The 20250-nt window shown below is 36.5% G+C and overlaps 1 protein-coding gene across 10 annotated transcripts in view; it reads right to left on the bottom strand.

Annotated features, from left to right (window-relative positions):
• SLC44A5 (solute carrier family 44 member 5) overlaps positions 1 to 20250 on the bottom strand; it is a 400420-nt gene that overhangs the window by 101460 nt on the left and 278710 nt on the right. For all 10 annotated transcript variants that reach the window (XM_047873770.1, XM_047873764.1, XM_047873769.1 and 7 more), the window contains one exon: positions 6291 to 6364. In XM_047873770.1, coding sequence (XP_047729726.1) covers positions 6291 to 6364 — 74 coding nt within the window. The remainder of the gene's footprint in view (positions 1 to 6290; positions 6365 to 20250) is intronic.

Below are 20250 nucleotides of genomic sequence, written 5' to 3'. Positions count from 1 at the left end.
TCTCTCTGCCCCTCCTTTATGTTGTCTCTCAAAATAAACAAACTTAAAAAAAATAAAATATGGGAACTAGAATGCTTTATATTTCTTACTTTTTTATTGGAAGAAATGGTTTTCCTGTGCTAAAACAATGTTTCCAAGCCGTGATCAGATAGGCATGCTCATTTTCGTTCCCAAGTAGACTAAAAACATAGTGGGACATCCTATCAGAGCCACTGCCCATCACCAGTTTCCCCTTACCATGAACATTAGGATCCTACCACCAAGCTCACAAACTGTAACAGGACACCTGGGGAGGCATAACTTATTTAATTATACTTATTTATTAGTAAGATGAACTGTTCATTGCTTCCGTGTATAGACAGAATCAAAGTCACCTTGGAATTATTTTTGTTCCTCAAAAAGTCAGTTGAGTGACCTCTCAGTCAAGAAAACATGGTTTCTCCCTTTTTTTTATATACTCCTTGGTTTGGGAAGGATCAATTTTCTTTATAAGAAAGAAGAACTCAAACTTTTCTCCCTGAGATTTTAATTTAGGATGGAAACGACTGACCTTGAATTAGGTCTTAGGGCCAAAAGGAATTCAAATACTACAAAAGGGAACCTGCCTTGAAGGCAGAGACTGAGCTGGTACTTAGGCATCATAAGGGCCTAAAAGAGTAGGGGCTGCATTCAGACACTAGTCATGCTTTGAGGAGAAATGACTGATCACTACTGAAAGACTTAAAAGCTATATTTTGGGGAGTATTTGGCTGGCTCACTCAGAGGAACATGTGACTCTTGATCTTGGGGTCATGAGTTCGAGCCCCATGTTGGGTGTAGAGATTACTTAAATTTTTGTTTTTAGAGAGAGCACAAGTGGGGGGAGGGGCAGAGAGAGGGGAACAGAGGATCCGAAGAAGGCTCTCCGCTGACAGCAGCAAGCCCAATGTGGGGCTCAAAGTCACAAACCATGAGATCACGACCTGAGCTAAAGCCAGACACTCAACCGACTGAGCCACCAAGGTACCCCATTAAATAACATTAAAAAAAAGCTCTATTTTTGGATCCTAGTGTAGGAAACCCTACAGTAGTAGAAGGATCCAGATGAGTAACTGACTAAGAAATGATACCAAATAGCACCAATCAAAATGTCAGAGCTCCAGTAGACTATAAGGTTTCTCTCTCCACCTAGAAACTGGAAATAAGACTTCACCTTCCTGGGCATTTGGGGGCAGTTCAAGTCAGGGAAGGGAATGATATGCTGGACTTCCTGAAGCAATGAATAGAAAAGTACACATGTGACTGTATTATTACCCCCATATACTTTAATACCAGAAATGATGGCGTCAAGTTTGACCACATTTAGATATTAACTTAGCTATTTTGTTTATTTTCTACCCCATCCTATGAGGGATTTAAGACTGAATGATGAAGAATTTAAGCCTCCTCCTCTCTGTACTTGGTACTTTCAGTCCTACCGAGAGGTCCAGTGGACCCATGATGACCTTCCTTTAATCTTTTGCAATGATCTATACATCACCTGCATGTCAAGGCCCTTAACTAGTCTTATTTGGCTTAGTTCATTTCTCTATTAAAGAAGCAATCCTAAGCTTTACCAGATTCAAGGGAAAGAGACACAGGCACATACCTCTTGGCAGAAAGAGGGGCAAAGAAGTCACAGCCATGTATTAAAACTACTATAGTCCAGCCTCTGGCCACACACTGTTTACATTCCCTCCACAATCAAATCGGTTTATACTCTCCCAAGGTCCTCAGAAGCCTCATCCAATTAAAGAATCAGGCTCAGGCTCAGGGTCTGGATCTTATCACCTAAGTAAGGCCCAGGTGTGGATGATGTTCTTCAGAGCTGGTGGTTCTCCTAAGCACAATCTTTAGCTAGATCACTGAATTCATTAGGTACATTTCTTGCCTCCCACATTACCATCTGCAGCAGCAGGAGCAGCAATGCTGCCAAACTTTCAACAACTATGTCACAAGGTGCCCTTCTCTCCTGTTTCTAATTGCATTTTTCTCACTTTCCTTCGAACTCTGACAGTTTCCTCAAAATCCATTGGGTTTCTGAACATGTCCTGGTTTGAAAACCAATGCCCATGTTTTAGGTTTTGTTAAGTAGCATCCCTCTTCCAGGTACAAAATTTGGTTCTGCTTATCTGTTTTTACACCCCTAAACCCACTAGCTTAATACAACCATTTTATTTTGCTCATGATTTCAGCAGTTAGAAATCTGGGGAAGGCTCAGCTGGGGCTCTTGAGATCTTTCATGAAGTCACATGTTGCCGGGGGCTTCAATCATCTGAAAACCTTATGAAGCTGATGGCAAACACTATTTCTGGGAGTTCAGCTGAGCCTGCTGATAAAGTTCCCTACACAGGGCTTCTCCACGTGGTTTAGGCCTCTCACAGCATGGCGAGAATTCTCGGCTTGTTTACATTATTTTACTTTCTTGTTAATTTCCTAGCATCTCAACTAACAGGGATAATTATCCCTAAGACGGAAAAACAAAAACAAACACAAACTTTGGACCCTAACTTCAGGTGCATCCCACGTAAACACAACGAACTAACACACTTAACTGGAAATACATTTGAAAAGAAAAGAAATATGACAAATTCCATGATTTGGATCATATGTGGAATTTAAGAAAACAAACAGGAAAAATAAAAAGACAAACCAAAAAAACAAAAACGAAAAACCCCCAAAAAACCAACAACCAGACTTTTAACTATAGACAACTGATGATTATCAGAGGGGAGGTGGGTGGAATAGGGGAAGAGGATTAAAAGTACACTTCCCTTGGTAAGCACTAAGTAATGTATAGAATTGAATCACTGTATTGTACACCTGAAACTAGTATTTTAACTATACTAGAATTAATTTTTTAAAGAGGAAATAAAAGAAAAAGAAAAATTTATTAATGTTAAAATTCTGCTATTATTGCATAATGTTAGCACAAGGATAACAAAGGACAATTTGCATAATAAATATTCCAATTCTTTTTTCTAGCTAGTACAATAATTGAATAGCAACCATCAGTGAAGTGGGACAAAAGAGAGCTATTATCATAAACGTTAGTTTGATCTTTCAAGGAGATGTGATTACCTTCTATCCAGACTCCACTTCTGCTTTTCATTAGCAGAATGTCAAGTGCCTTTGTTGCATCCAAGTGTTACCTAGCTGGCCATATTCCACATAAAGGGCAAAGAACAGGTTATTTTTTTGTTTTTTTCCTCAGCTGAATTTGTGAGAAACATGGCTCTTTCATGGTAAAATTCTTATGAAAAGAAATGGATGGAAGATATGCCTTAGAAGGTCCTGATCTAACAAAATGGCAAAAGATGTCAAACCACTATTAACCTTTAAAATAAAACTGCCAGTTGGTTTACCGGCAAAAACAGGTTTACCTGGGAATAGCAGAGCAAGCTACAACAAAACTGAAGAGGAACACTCCTTTAATAAGGCAAAAAAGGAAGTTGAGAGGGCTATTATAATCAAAAACTCAACTGGAGTAACCTGGGAATTGAAGTATAGTGGCTTTTCATGTGCTGAGTTGTGACTGTCTCTCATTGGCTGGGCTGTTGCTGGGGTGAGACTTTTCTTCCTTCTGCAGGGATAGTAAAGTAGCAGCTAAAGCAGGACTGACCTTGTTGAATCACTGTATTGTAAATCTGAAACTGCTATAACACTGTATGTTAACTATACTGGAATTAAAGTTTAAAAATAAAATAAAAACACTTGTATCTTTTAAAATAAGTAAAGTCCTACTGACTTGGGGGGTACCTCTCTTCCCATTGGATGTGCAATCAATGACGAGTGGCAGGCATGAGAGCTCCTTCCTCTGTTGGCCTCCCAACTCCATCTTAAACAAGATTTCCTTGGGGCATTCAGTGGCTCAGTCGGTTAAGTGGCCAATTTGGGCTCAGATCATGATCTCAATGGTTCATGAGTTCAAGCCCCACATTTGTGCTGCTAGCTCAGAGCCTAGAGCGTGCTTCAGATTCTGCATCTCCCTCTCTCTGCCCCTCTCCCACTCACACTGTCTCTCTCAAAAATAAATCAACGTTAAAAGTGTTTTAAAAATATTTCCTTTTATTGATTTTCACACTACTTATAACATATTGGTGTGACTGAGATAACATCATCTTTCCTCAGGTGAAGGTATATATTCTTTCATGCCAAAAAATTTTTCACACTCCTGGTAACCTCTGCTAATTGTTTTCTGCCGTTCTTCCTTTAAATCCAATATAAGACATAACTGAAGAGGTAAGTTTATCTTAGACTAGTTAGACTATTTGTGGTTCAGGAATGAGAAAAGTATATAAATACACACACATATGTATACATATATATTCAGTAAATTTTGTGAGTCATTCGTTTTAATCAGTGGCATCAGGATTAATGTGGAAGAATCACTAAATCCAGTATTGAACACAGTTTTTCATTGAGGAACATTTATTCTCCAACTTATTTATATTAATTAAGGTATTTATAAACCAAATCCGGAGATCTTAAAGAAGCAAAGTTCTTATTTTGCTCCAGAGGGAATGACGGTGTGCACTCCCATCCCTTTTCACTACTGTGTCAACAAGAGAGTGGCAGTGGCTTTCCCAGTTCTATATAAGGACAGAACACATTTCTCTGTGGATTACAACACACTGGCTCTGAGATATGGAGGAGACTTATTTGTTATGCCAGAAGATCCCCTGATGGAAAGATTCCAGGCAAACTAAGAGATCCTTGTGAAGTTTATGTGTGCATTCAAACTTTAATAACCAAAATTATGGGTTGCCATAGAGAGATGATACAATAAATTAATTTAAAAACAATTTCTTAAAATTCAGAACAACTAGAATACACAATGGCAGCAAATGAAATACTGCCTAGCAGTATTATGTACTATTATTTGTATACCTGGATATCATTTCATTTACTTCTCACAACAGCCCTGCAAAGTAGGTAGTGTTCCTATATTTCACAGATGAGAAAATTGAGGTTAAGAAACCAGCCCAAGTCCACCAAATAATGCAAGCAAACCCTAGATCAACTTGGCTCCAACTCCTTTCTCTTATGCAACCAATTTCAACTCTATGACAAAAAGTAAAAACAACCAAAAAAATCAGATCAGAAAAATGTGTCCCAAAGTTAGAGAAGCTAAAATTCTGTTAATTCTGTAAGGAAATTTATGCTGTAATATTCAATTTATAGACTGTGTATTGTGCTATAATGGCTTTAATGTTTTCAAGTTAAAATACTCTGAAGAAATAACCAAGAAATCTTCTGAAGGTCTTAGAAAACATTATTTAATTTTGTGGTTTATTCTCCTTTATTCTTCTCTCCCTACTTTTCTTCCTGCCTTACTTTTTTGAATTCTCCAATTCTATATAGCTTTTGCATAATATTACTGAGATGATCTTTTGGAAATTAGTTTTAATTGCTATTCTCAAAGTATTTCTCTTATTGGGAGATAAAACTGAAGAACAGGGAAGAGCATTTTCCATTGTTTCCAATGTAGGCACAGCTACTTATGCATTCTATCCACACTAACTCTAGGCCATTCATTATTGGTACTAGAATTAATGAAGTTTTCTGGCCCCTGCTCTAATAATAATATATTAAAGTTTCCTAAGTCAGCATCTAAGGGGCAGGACTTAAGTCTCAGAGGGAAATAGTGATATATTTACATGCAATTGTGAAACTTTTTACAGAAAATATTCACTATCCTCTGCTAGTATTTTAAAAATGTAAATAATTTGTATATTTATCCTCTTTATTTTCACTTTCATAGAAAAATCTTTAACCTAACAGTAAACAACAGAATATCTCTTTCTGGTAGGCAAAGACAATGAGACTTCTTAAACATCAATGAATTATGTGGTAAAATTCTTAATGATTGTTCCTTCTTTTAAATTTGCTTATAAAAAGAAAAGTTTATGTATTATCTCAACTAATCTAGGTCTTGGTGCATATTAGTAAACAGCAACATGAACATAATTAGCAGCTTAACAGAATTTCAAAAGTAAAAATGATTAAAAAGAAACCATAAACTTTTTTTCCTTCTTTATAATTGTACTTACTTAAGTAATTAGGGTTTGTCTTTGAATAAATTACTTTGTGTTTATTATTCATTGAATCTGCTACCCAATGAGTACTGGTGAGGCACATTCCCTCCAGAAAAGACAAGAATCAATAATAACAAGGCTTTGCGAAGAAAATGATTAATGTTAAAAATGGGACATTGACTTAGTCACTTCATCAGCAAATTTTACATATCTTCTATACCCGTATTTACTCACCCAAAAGTCCTAAAATAATGTAGCCAATAATGCACAGTATGAAGATTATGCAGCACAGAACATCTGTACAACTCCTAAAAACAAAAAGGAATAAAGAATTAAAAGCGATCCAACATGACATCTTATTTAGTGAACAAATATGGGAAAGGGGAAAAATAATAATTGTGATATGCCATTTTATACCCAGTAATTCTTAAAGGTATATCAGATGTATTTCTGTAATCAAAGACTTCATTAGCAATGGACTGGTCATAGCTCCATGATTAAAGAAGTTTCCCCAGGATTCTTCACGTTTATTCTCTCTTGCTTCTTTATTTGTAAGATATTTTTAGAGACTGGAATATAACAACATCAACATATAAAACATCTATATCTCCCTTTCTCCATTATCTTTCTATACACATATTTAAAGCATACTATTTATTAAATAAATGACCGACTACACAAACTTTCTATGGGGTGTAGAGGTGCAACTATACTAACAATAGTGTATCTAATGCATTAAAAAACAAAATGGCTCAAAACTGTACTTTTACCAACTATTCTATAAATTAGATATTGTCAAATTAGGTTTAGAGAAAATCTGGCTTGATAGAGATTCAGTGATTTGCTAAGAATCACAAATCAGGCTAAAATCCAGTAGAGATGCTCAATTCTTTCAACTAAAGTATTTCCTACTTCTAATATTATATCTTGTTCAGCTTATAAGTGGTCTGGAAGGCCAAATGCTTGAAAGTGAAAAACAATACACCTATTCTCTACTTGAAAACTTAATGAAAAATGTATTCGTAAAGAAAAAAGATTAAATTATTTGAGAGGATTAAAAGTTGCACATGAGGGGGTGCCTGGGTGGCGCAGTCGGTTAAGCGTCCAACTTCAGCCAGGTCACGATCTCGCGGTCCGTGAGTTCGAGCCCCGCGTCGGGCTCTGGGCTGATGGCTCAGAGCCTGGAGCCTGTTTCCGATTCTGTGTCTCCCTCTCTCTCTGCCCCTCCCCCATTCATGCTCTGTCTCTCTCTGTCCCAAAAATAAATAAACGTTGAAAAAAAATTAAAAAAAAAAAGTTGCACATGAGAATTTTCAGAGCAAAAACTTCTGGCTCTTGAGGGCATATGGATATATGCTCTAATATTTTAGCACAGGGAGGTTGAAGTTACACACTATTTTTTGTGATGGTGGTAGTAATAATAACGAATAGGAGTTGTACAGTAACAGACACAATAATACCTTACATTGATAAAGCCCTACTATACCTTTACTGCATTCACATACATTGTGAGTTTCTTAAGGATACCTTTAGGTTTTTAGGTGAGTTGACTTATTTAAGGTCCATGAGAGAGAGGTAGAGAGAGGGTAAGGTAAACCAAATATCTAGGTCTCCAATGGCTAACCCTTTTAATTTAGTACTTATTCTAATATTATTTCAATTTTCTGTAAAGCCTCAAGTTAGCCATATCTAAAATTTTTTCACATGTTCCTATTACCTCAATAGGAAACGAATCTTTCATAGAGAAAGTTAATCACGCTCAATCCAGAAACAAACTATCATTTGCTTAAATCCAAATACAACCCAGGAATTTTAAATTTCATTTTGTCTAAGAATTATGAGAATAGTAGTAAAAAGGGAAGAAACAGGTGCTCTAGCTTTCTTTCTTTGACAGTCACTGAAAAGCAAAAACCTGCTTGGGGATGAGGTGAGTATCTGGTTCACATGAATTCTTACATATCCTGTTCAGGATCAGGTTTTCATCCTGTCAGAGGGGTTGTTAAATTGAGAGCAGTTGTTAAATTAGTGTGATGCCTGCAGGTAGGGAACTAAAGGAGGGAAAATTAGAACACTGGTGTGCCTTAATTAGAAATCTTGAAGTTGTCAAAGCCCTTGTGTTTAATAATAACTACCAAGAAGAGGGAGAGTGGGTGTGACCAGAAGCATCAGCCAAATTGGCCACCATCTTGTAATTATTTATCTATAATATGTTTATATCTATATACTCACATTATATATAATATGTACTATAATGCTTTTTTATAAAAAACTAATATTACATAGCATTATAATGTTACATATTTATGATGCTATGTCGCAAGCACAAGGAAGGGTAAACATACTAGAAAGATGAATGTAGGAAACTTACCAATCTGAAAGGACAAGGCACAAAGAAGCAGACCCCAAAAGGAAATTTTTTAAGACTAAAACCCATACTCATCAGCTACTGGCACTGATGAACAGGCATTAGTTGGAGTTTCGGCCCAATTTAGGTTTTACACTATGGTTTCTCTCTTTTTTTGGTGCCAAGGATAGGCTGCAGCACCACAGACTACTCCAGGCCCACACAACCATCCCCCAGCAGTTCCTATCATAGTGGAATAGCATTTCTCAATAATTCACACTTTCAGGTGTTGGGGATTATATTCTGAGACCAGGGAGGATAATGTATTCAAGTCTGCTTTGTTTTTCTGGTACACAGATTTAGAGAAAGAGTGGACCATACCCCCTGGCCAGACTGCTTAATTTTATATTATTTAAACACAAAAGAATGTTGAACAAACTGAAAATTATGAATAGAAAATTCATCTCAAAAAGCAGGAGAGTTTTTCTAGATAAAACATTCCTGTTTCTGAATTTGTTCCTGTAGTGATTTGTTTCCTTTTTTCTGTTTTTGTTTGTTTTTTCATGGTCCAGTCTATTTATTTAAGTTATCTCCTCCTAAAGCAAAGGGATGGAATATCAGTATACTGGTCATCATTCAACACAAGTAAGGAAGTTGAGCTTAAGGTCCCATATACTTTTCTCCTCCCTGTGCAGAGTCATGGTCCAGACCAGTGCTGTGGTCCCCACTGGGTAGTAGTCCAAGTTCTCTTTATTCATCTTCATAGCCAGTCAGAAGTGGATTCATGTGAGTGTTATGAAATAGAGTATAATTACCATCTCCCCATGTAAAGGGCTTGGACCTGATGCGGAGATGGGAGTAGGCGACAAAGAACTCTGCTCTCTTGTGCTCTCATGGTGTGACTTCAGGAAGATGTTCAGCACTATCAATCCCATGCCGGAAAGCACTACAAAGTAGGTGAAGGCATTCCACAGGTGAGCTGAACCCTCATCACTGTGGTTGCCACTCCACTTGGACCCGTTCAACTATGCCCAGGACCCACCTAGCAGCCCCAAAATCTGGCACCCAGCTGCCTCCGCCATTTTCAACATGAACCTCTCTGTTATTTTAGAAATTTCCTCTTAAAATAGGGGTGTGGGTGTGTGCCCACGTGTGTGTAAAATCAGGAAATTACAATTACCTGCCATTTTTCCCCATTAATGCTTTTCTCCCTTTCCTTACATATACTCCGTCCGGGGGGGTGGGGGCGGGGAATACTGTTTAGGAAGCTGTTGGGAGTACCTGGGTAGCTCAGGTCACTATCTCACTGTTGATGAGATATAGCCCCTCTTGGAGCTCTGTGCTCGAAGTGAAGAGCCTGCTTGGGATTCTCTCTCTCTCTCTCTCTGTCTCTCTCTCTCAAAATAAATAATAAATAAACTTAAAAAAATAGAAAACTATTGGAAAATTGAATTTGGACAAAATATCAAATATAACTTGGGCACCATTTTGTGAGGAACATAGCAGAAACTTAATTCAAATTTTTAGAAGTCGTAGCATCTTATTGTTCATCTCTTTTTATTTTAGGGCATCTGTCATAATCCTAAGTATTCTATAGGAAATGAGTTGTTTTTATTTTTATTTTTTCAAGTTTTAATTTAAATTCAAGTTACTTAATGTACAGTGTAATATTAGTTTCACATGTAGAATTTACCTGTTCATCACTTACATATAACACCCAATGCTCATCACAAGTGCCCTTATTAATGCCCATCACCCATTTAACCCATCCCTTACAACCACCTCCCCTCCAGTAATTCTGTTTGTTCTCCACAGTTGAGAGTCTGTTTTCTGGTTTGCCTCTCTCTTTTCCCCACTATGTTCATCTGTTTTGTTTCTTAAATTCCACTTATGATTGAAATCCTAAGTATTTGTCTTTCTCTGCCTTATTTCGCTTAGCATAATACTCTCTAACTCAATCCACATCCATACAAATGGTAATATTTCATTCTTCTTATGGCTGAGTAATTATCCATTGTGTGTGTGCATATACACATATATATGCACACACACCATATCTTCTTTGTCCATTCACCAGTCATTCGGCATTTGGGCTCTCTCCATAGTTTGACTATTGTTGATGAAGTTACTATAAACATCAGGGTGCATGTATTTCTTCAAATCAGTATTTTTGTATCCTTTGGGTAAACACCCAGTAGTGCAATTGCTGGATCATAAGGGTAGTTCTATTTTTATCTTTTTGACAAACCTCTATACTGTTTTCCAGAGTGGCTGCACCAGTTTGCATTCCCACCAACAGTGAGAGGGTTTCCCTTACTCCTCATCCTGGCCAACACCTGCTGGTTTCCTATGTTGTTAATTTTAGCCATTCTGACAGGTGTGAGGAGATATTTCTCTGTAGTTTTGATTTGTATTTCTCTGATGATTAGTGATGTCACACATCTTTTCATGTGTCTATTAGCCATCTGTATGTCTTTTTTGGGAAAATGTCTATTTATGTCCTCCCATTTTTTAGCTGGGTTATTTCTTTGGGGATGGTGTTAAGTTTGGTAAGTTCTTTATAGATTTTGGATATTAATCCTTTATAAGACATGTCCCTTACAAATATCTTCTCCCATTCTAAAGGTTGCCTTTTAGTTTTCTTGATTGTTTCCTTCACTATGCAGAAACTTTTTATCTTAAGTCTAAATCATTTTTTATTTCCCTTGCATCCAGTGACATGTATAGTAAGAAGTTGCTGTGGCCAAGGTCAAAGAGGTTGCTGCCAGTGTTCTCCTCTAGGATTTTGATGGTTTCCTGTCTCACATTTAGGTCTTTAATCTATTTTGAGTTTATCTTTGTGTATGGTGTAAGAAAGTGGTCCAGTTTCATTCTTCTGCATGCTGTTGTTTAATTCTCCCAGCACCATTTGCTAAAGAGACTTTTTTCCATTGGATATTCTTTCCTGCTTCATCAAAGATTAGTTGACCATATGGTTGTGGGTCCATTTCTGGTTTTTCTATTCCGTTTCATTGATCTATATGTCTGTATTTGTGCCAGTACCATACTGTCTTGATCAATACAACTTTGTAATATAGCTTCAAGTCCAGAATCATGGTATCTCCAGCTTTGTTTTTCTTTTTAGGATTGCTTTGGCTATTTGGGGGTTCTTTTGTGGTTTCATACAAATTTTAAGATTGTTTGTTCTAGCTCTGAGAAAGATGTTCTTAGTATTTTGATAGGGATTGCATTAAATATGTGGATTGCTTTGGGTAGTGTAGACATTTTAATAACATTTGTTCTTCCAATCCATGAGCATGGAATGTTTTCCCATCTCTTTGTGTCCTCCTCACTTTCTTTCATAAATGTTTCCTAGTTTTCAGAGTACAAATATTTTACCTCTATGGTTAGTTTTATTCCTAGGTATCTTGTGGGTTTGGGTGCAATTTGTAAATGGATTCCTTCCTTGATTTCTCTTTCTGCTGCTTCATTATTGGTCTATAGAAATGCAAAAGATTTCAGTGTGTTGATTTTATATCCTGTGACTTCACTAAATTAGTGTATCAGTTCTAGCAATTTTTTTGGAGTCTTTGGGTTTTCTATATAGAATATCATGTCATCTGCAAATAGTGAAAGTTTGACTTCTTCCTTGCTAATTTGGGTGCCTTTTGTTTCTTTTTGTTGTCTGATTGCTTGAGGCTAGGACTTCCAGTACTATGTTAAATAACAGTGGTGAGAGTGGACATCCTGAGGAAAAGCTCTCAGGTTTTCCTCATTAGGGATGATATTAGCTATTGGGTTTTTTACATGTGACCTTTATGATGAGGTATGTTCCCTCTATCCCTACTTTGTTGAGGGTTTTTATCATGAATAGACGTTGTACTTTGTCAAATACTTTTTCTGCATCTACTGAGAGGATCAAATGGTTCTTATTCTGTCATTAATATGGTGTATCACGTTGATTGATTTGAGAATATTGAACCACACTTGCAACCCGGGAGTAAATCCCACTTGATTGTGGTGAGTGATTCTCTTAATGTACTGTTGGATTCAATTTGCTAGTATCTTGTTGAGAATTTTTCCATCCATGTTCATCAGGGATTTTGGCCTGTAGTTCTTCCTTTTAGTGGGGTCTTTGTCCAGTTTTGGAATAAGGGTATTGCTGGTCTTACAGAATGAGTTTGGAAGTTTTCTTTCCATTTCTGTTTTTTTTTTTTAAGAACAGTGAGAGAAGAATAGGTATTAATTTTTCTTTAAATGTTTGGTAGAATTCCTCTGGGAAGCCATCTGAGCCTGGAATTTTGTTTGTGGGGGGATTTTTTATTCTGATTCAATTTCTTTGCTCATTTTCGGTCTGTTGAAGTTTTCTATTTCTTCTTGTTTCAGTTTTCATAGTTTATATGTCTCTAGGAATTTATCCATTTTTTTCCAGATTGTCCAATTTGGTGGCATATAATTTTTCATAATATTCTCTGATAATTGTTTGTATTTCTGTGGTGTTTGTTATTTCTCCTTTCTCATTTGTGATTTTATTTATATGGGTCCTTTCTCTTTTCTTTTTTGATTAAGTCTGGCTAGGGGTTTATCAATTTTATTAATTTTTTCAGAGAACCATCTCCTGGTCTCATTGATCTGTTCTACTGTTGTTATAGTTTCTGTATCATTTCTTGTCTTGAAACTCGAAGTCAACCACGGGAAATGAGTTATTTTTAAAAACTAAAGATTTAATTTGGATAATTTTAAGACTCTCAAGACAGTTATAGAAATAACTAGGTGATACCAGCTCATGGTTGAAAATCATTCTGAATCATATTTTAGCTAGAGACCTCTCATAGCTGTACCTATACCTCAGGTGGATTCATTTTTACTTTCATACAAAGCACTAAGAACCATTGTGCTAAACTAAAATGTGTTGCATCCCACCGGGTCCCAGAAAGAAGAAAGAAAGAACAGTTAAAGAGAAATATGCCCCAAGTCTCTCCCTCACCCTACCTCCAAATCAAAGAGCAACTTTTTCAAAACAAGATGCTCACTTTCACATTTATCAGAAAGCTATTCAAAACTCTATTCAGATTGAGCTGCCCTGGTGTAAAAGTATTTTCAAAAGTTAAACTACAGAAATACCGTTTCTAACATATCTATTTTTCCAAATTGCAATATGAAGAATATGATCCCAATTGTATTATGTATTTGCAGATATCCCCATCCTTCCTATCTGGAACCCACAAATACACTATGTCTATATTAACCTCAATTTAAATCCTGGGAGTTTCCTTTGACTTTCCCTTTATTACCTTATCTTTTATATTCAATTGACAAATTCTCTTGACTCCTTTTCTCTGGTGTGTCTTTCATCTACCCCTTCCTTTCTATTCCTGCTACCTGGATTCCATCCAAATTCTCTGATCTTCTCTTCAAGCTATTGCCGTAGTCTCTTAATTGGACTCCTGCATATAGTCTCTGCTTGATCCAATTCAGTCTGCACATCACTGATTATCACTGTTACGTGATGATGTCATTTTATTGTTTAAAAAATGGCAGTGCCTCTTCACCATCTATTTAGTAATTTCCAAATGTCTTGGCTTTATGTTTAAGAACCTACAAGTTCAATCCTAATTCAAGCCCCACACTATCTTTCTAGCTTTATCTCCCACCATTCCTCTCAATGTGCTTCAACCAACTTGGGCTTTTTCATTCATTGAGTACACCCATGCACTCTCCCTTGACTATACTCAGGGTTCTCTGCTAATGCCCCTTTAGATTTCTTCTCTTGGAATAACCCATATGTCCAAATTTGCATGGAACAGCCAGGGTTTAGTCCTGGAGTAACCATTATCAGTGCTCCCTTTTACCCACAAAAGTGTCCCTGTGTGGATCTCCAACCCATCTACAAAATCCTTCATGATAGCACCTTTTGGGATGAGCACTGGGTGTTGTATGGAAACCAATTTGACAATAAATTTCATATATTAAAAAAAAAACAAAAACAAAAAACAAAATCCCTCATGATAGGATTCTTTTCCTTTTTTAGTGTTGAATAATACTCCAGTGTGTGTGTGTGTGTGTGTGTGTGTGTGTGTGTGTGTGTGTGTATACCACATTTAAAAAATTCATTCATTTGGTAATGGACATTATATTTTGTACATATTAGCTATGGTGGATAATACTGCAATGAACATGGGAGTGCAGATACCTGTTTGTGACCCTGATTTCAATTCTTTTGGATAAACATGGATGAACTTGGAGGACACTGTGCTAGGGAAAATATACCAATCACAAAAGGACAAATACTGATGATTCCACTTACGTGAGATACCTAAAGTAGTCAAATTCATAGAAACAGAAAGTAGAACAGTAGTTACCAGGCACTGGAGGGAGGGGAAAATGAGGACCTGCTGTTCAATGGGTATAAATTTCAATTACACAAGATGATAAGATATAAGAGATCTGTGGTACAACATTGTGCCTACATTTAACAATTTTGTACTGAGCACTTAAAAATTTGTTAAGAGGGTAGATTTCATATTAAGTGTTCTTACCATAAAAAATTATAGCATGTAAAACATAATCACTGCTGGGTCACAATATACAGGAATATATTTGTTCAGTGTCACATATTCTTTGAATTTAAGATTTTTCTAGGAATAAGCTTAATATGGTATCAAATGAGTGAACAGAAATGTAAAAAATAATTAAATGTAAAATTTTTTAAAATTAAAATTCCGTCCTTCAATTCATTTCAAATATCACCACCTCCTTCATGAAATTTTGACGTAAGAGTTCCCTCTAATCTTTGTAGACTTACAGGAATTTTGTTTGTACATCCTCAGAGCAACTATCTTCCATTTATTATAACCTAGACCAAGGGGTTAGACTAAGCTAAATTTGGTCTACTGTCTGTTTTGTATAACTTGTGAATTAAAAGTGGTTTTTATATTTTTAATGGTTAAAAAAAATGTTATGACATACAAATCATACAAAATTCAAATTTCAGTGTCCATAAATAAAGATTTCTGGGAAAGAGCCACACTTATTTGTATATATTTATATTTATATTTACTTATATTTATATTATCTAAGACTACTTTTGTGCTACAGTGGCTGAGTTAAATAGTTGCAGTAGAAACCATCTGGCCTTAAAAACCTAAAATATTTGCTACCTGGACCTTTATGGAAACCTTGCAGACCTCTGACCTACACCATAAAGTCCCCTATGGCAACATTTGGTACAGAGCCTTGCATGTTACAGAAATACAATCACATGAATGATCACTAAAACACACCTCTTACTGCTGACAGGCTAATGTATCATAAGCAGGCTCTTGTGAAATTAAAAGTGCTAGGTCTCAAATTTCAGGCTTTTATGGGAGGAGGAGCTCTCTATATAGTGATATGTTGTCTGGGGATTCAATTTTTTTTTTTGTCAAGCTTAAGCTTATGACCTGGACATTACTGTCTCCAGTAAAATAAATCAGCACCACTCTGTCTCTCTGTCTCTGTCTCTGTTTCTTTCCCTCTCCCTCTCTCTCTCCCCTCGCCACCCCCCACCCCCGCTCCCTTCCTCCTCTGCCCTACACAACTCCATGAGATTAAATTAGGAGGTAATGAAAGAGTTTTGTTTGTTAAATGCATATTTCAGTTCTACACCAGTTCTTACTCTCCAACAACTGTCATTCTGCTTTCTTTTCAGGGACAGTTTTCTACCTTCATTCAGAAACTGATTTATTTACTGGTTTTTTTTCTTTGTAGCAGATGAAATTCCAACGATATAGGCCATTCTGAAAGGTCATTATTATCAAGCATTAGAGCGAGAATGAAAGTCCTAAAAGTCATTATTCTCTGACAGATCATCCATTTGTGTTTAATGATTCAGTTTAGGGATTGTCCACTGCCTGTAATTCCAGTTGGATGATCACCTCCTATTCTTAAGTTCTTGGTGTCACCTGCATACATCTGTCTACAACATGGCTGCGTTTATAACTCACAATTTAGAAGCATTGCTCCTCTGTGGTTCTGCTGGCACCTGCACAATGCCATTAAAGTCATCTGTTACCTCTCAGATTCTTACTGCAGAAGTCTGTTCCAGGAAATAGGACTGCTTCGCCTCCATGAGGCTTTATTGAAGCACAATGCACTTTGGGGCCACCCTCCAAGCTTCCCTGAGATACAGTTGGCAAACTTCAGAGTGTGGCATGAAGTGGACAGATCATCTGAACTCATGGTAATAAGTAGGCAAACTCAAAATTTGGGCTATTCAGGGTGAAATTTTACGTGAGTTAAAAAATGTTTTACCTCTATTCCTCTACTCTTCACTATTAGTGGAGATTTGGGTAATTTTGTGAGAGAAACATTGTTTAAGAGCTTGTGTTTGAAGGGGTTAATTATATCTTTTCCACATGTTCCCAGCTTCTCTTCTCCCTCCCAGACACCTTGTCTAAAATTTTTCTATTGTTCTGTTCCCACAGCTTCAGGTTATGTCATGTACTCTGTGTGTGTGTGTGTGTGTGTGTGTGTGTGTGTGTGTGTGTGTGTGTGAAAGTTGACATCTCAGAAATAAGTTATACTTATAACTTCTACAAGGATACTAAGAGGTTAAAAGAATATCTTGAAAAATTACACTATTACTGGAATCAGGAAGCTATAAATGAGTTTTTAATTATAAGAATAGGTTTTTTTCAGGTGTTCAATTTTAATGCAAGGTTTTCAAATCTCAAAAAAATTTTAAGGAAATTTTACATCTACTTTAGAAGATAATTCTGGCATCCAATCATTAAGAAAGGAGTGTTAATTTTGTGAGATCATTATTTTTTAACATTTTTTAAACTTGCTGTAATAAAATACACCAAATAACTTGATATCCTAAGAAATTATAGGATGATGTTGATAATGTAGTTCAAATTTATTAGACCATATAAGATGATATTTAGATCTCAAAAATTTCTCTATCCTCTATGGATAATCTTTTCTTCTATCCAGTTTGCATTTGGGTTTCCATTGCATTGAGAGAGTAGCTTTAACCAGCTGTGGTTTATATTTTCTAACTGTAATGAGGGAAATAGAACCTCATTTTTTCATACAGAGAAGTTTTTTTTTTTTTTTTTTTTTTTTTTTTCTTTTATTTTTTTTTTATTTATTTTTTTTTATTTTTATTTTTATTTTTATTTTTTTATTTTTTTTTTTTCTGAAATTTATTGACAAATTGGTTTCCATACAACACCCAGTGCTCATCCCAAAAGGTGCCCTCCTCAATACCCATCACCCACCCTCTCCTCCCTCCCACCCCCCATCAACCCTCAGTTTGTTCTCAGTTTTTAACAGTCTCTTATGCTTTGGCTCTCTCCCTTTCTAACCTCTTTTTTTTTTTTTTTCCTTCCCCTCCCCCATGGGTTCCTGTTAAGTTTCTCAGGATCCACATAAGAGTGAGACCATATGGTATCTGTCTTTCTCTGTATGGCTTATTTCACTTAGCATCACACTCTCCAGTTCCATCCACGTTGCTACAAAAGGCCATATTTCATTTTTTCTCATTGCCATGTAATATTCCATTGTGTATATAAACCACAATTTCTTTATCCATTCATCAGTTGATGGACATTTAGGCTCTTTCCATAATTTGGCTATTGTTGAGAGTGCTGCTATGAACATTGGGGTACAAGTGGCCCTATGCATCAGTGCTCCTGTATCCCTTGGATAAATTCCTAGCAGTGCTATTGCTGGGTCATAGGGTAGGTCTATTTTTAATTTTCTGAGGAACCTCCACACTGCTTTCCAGAGCGGCTGCACCAATTTGCATTCCCACCAACAGTGCAAGAGGGTTCCCGTTTCTCCACATCCTCTCCAGCATCTATAGTCTCCGGATTTGTTCATTTTGGCCACTCTGACTGGCGTGAGGTGATACCTGAGTGTGGTTTTGATTTGTATTTCCCTGATAAGGAGCGACGCTGAACATCTTTTCATGTGTCTGTTGGCCATCCGGATGTCTTCTTTAGAGAAGTGTCTATTCATGTTTTCTGCCCATTTCTTCACTGGGTTATTTGTTTTTCGGGTGTGGAGTTTGGTGAGCTCTTTATAGATTTTGGATACTAGCCCTTTGTCCGATATGTCATTTGCAAATATCTTTTCCCATTCCGTTGGTTGCCTTTTAGTTTTGTTGGTTGTTTCCTTGGCTGTGCAGAAGCTTTTTATCTTCATAAGGTCCCAGTAATTCACTTTTGCTTTTAATTCCCTTGCCTTTGGGGATGTGTCGAGTAAGAGATTGCTACGGCTGAGGTCAGAGAGGTCTTTTCCTGCTTTCTCCTCTAAGGTTTTGATGGTTTCCTGTCTCACATTTAGGTCCTTTATCCATTTTGAGTTTATTTTTGTGAATGGTGTGAGAAAGTGGTCTAGTTTCAACCTTCTGCATGTTGCTGTCCAGTTCTCCCAGCACCATTTGTTAAAGAGGCTGTCTTTTTTCCATTGGATGTTCTTTCCTGCTTTGTCAAAGATGAGTTGGCCATACGTTTGTGGGTCTAGTTCTGGGGTTTCTATTCTATTCCATTGGTCTATGTGTCTGTTTTGGTGCCAATACCATGCTGTCTTGATGATGACAGCTTTTCATACAGAGAAGTTTAAGTGATGTCTATATAAATGTCTTTTTTGTTTCAAATGGGACAAGGTCAGACATAATTGGTTTTACTATGTGATTCATCATCTTTGTAAAACTTGCATAATATTTAAGTATCTGTCAGTAGGTAGAAACCACTCAACAAATTGCTAGTAAAGTGAGAGCCAGATCATAGTTATTGCCCATATTACATGTGGCATCATGAATAAAAGGTACTACACAGAATAGGTGGTAGGAAACCCAGCTTAGAACAGCCTTGGAACATTAATCCAAAATTATTAACTAATTTTAAAGGTAACCCATAACAGTTTAGAATGCTCTTTAATCCTCTTGAAATAGGTTAGACTCCCTACTACATAGAAATTTTGAGTAGGTGCTCAAAATATTTGTTGAAACAATGAACTTCTGAAAAATTTCATGACTGAGATGGCTATTGAAATTCAGCGATTAAATTTTTCTTAAAACTTCATGCCTTCTAATAATTATATTATAAATAGCTAATTTTTTAGTAATCAGGCATGTACATTAAATAGAGATTACTATCTGTCACCAAAACTTTTAATAATAAGAAATAATGGCTTATTAATGATGGGAGCCTCAGAAAATTGCATCCCCTTTGAGCTAGTAAGTTCTTTTCTAGTAATTTATACCATGGAAATATGTATAGAAGAAGCAAGAATTTATTTATAGGGATTTAAAACATTGTGCTCTAGGGGTGCCTGGGTGGCGCAGTCGGTTAAGCGTCCGACTTCAGCCAGGTCACAATCTCGCGGTCCGTGAGTTCGAGCCCCGCGTCAGGCTCTGGGCTGATGGCTCAGAGCCTGGAGCCTGTTTCCGATTCTGTGTCTCCCTCTCTCTCTGCCCCTCCCCCGTTCATGCTCTGTCTCTCTCTGTCCCAAAAATAAATAAACGTTGAAAAAAAAATTTTAAACATTGTGCTCTTTATAATGAAGAAAAGATGGAAATTATGTTTAGAACAATTATATGAAAACACATTCATAATGTATTCAGTAAAAAGTAGATCATGTAACATGTTCGTACGGTTATACGTTTTTATAAAATGTGTATAAATGCTTAACAAAAGAATATACAAAAAAATGTTAGTGGTCATTATCTCTGGGTGATTCTATTTTTCCTTTTTACTTTATCTGTTTTTTTCAAAGCTTCCACAATAAACACAAATTGCATTTATAATAGAGACACATAGGCTAGATTTTACAACTACAAATAGATTGTTGACTTATCTCATTATACTAATTTCTTTCTGA

The sequence above is a fragment of the Prionailurus viverrinus genome, chromosome C1 (genome assembly GCF_022837055.1).
Source record: "Prionailurus viverrinus isolate Anna chromosome C1, UM_Priviv_1.0, whole genome shotgun sequence".
Lineage (NCBI taxonomy): Eukaryota > Metazoa > Chordata > Mammalia > Carnivora > Felidae > Prionailurus > Prionailurus viverrinus.
Note: the sequence above shows the minus strand (reverse complement) of the source record. Positions and strands in the feature narration are given on the sequence as shown.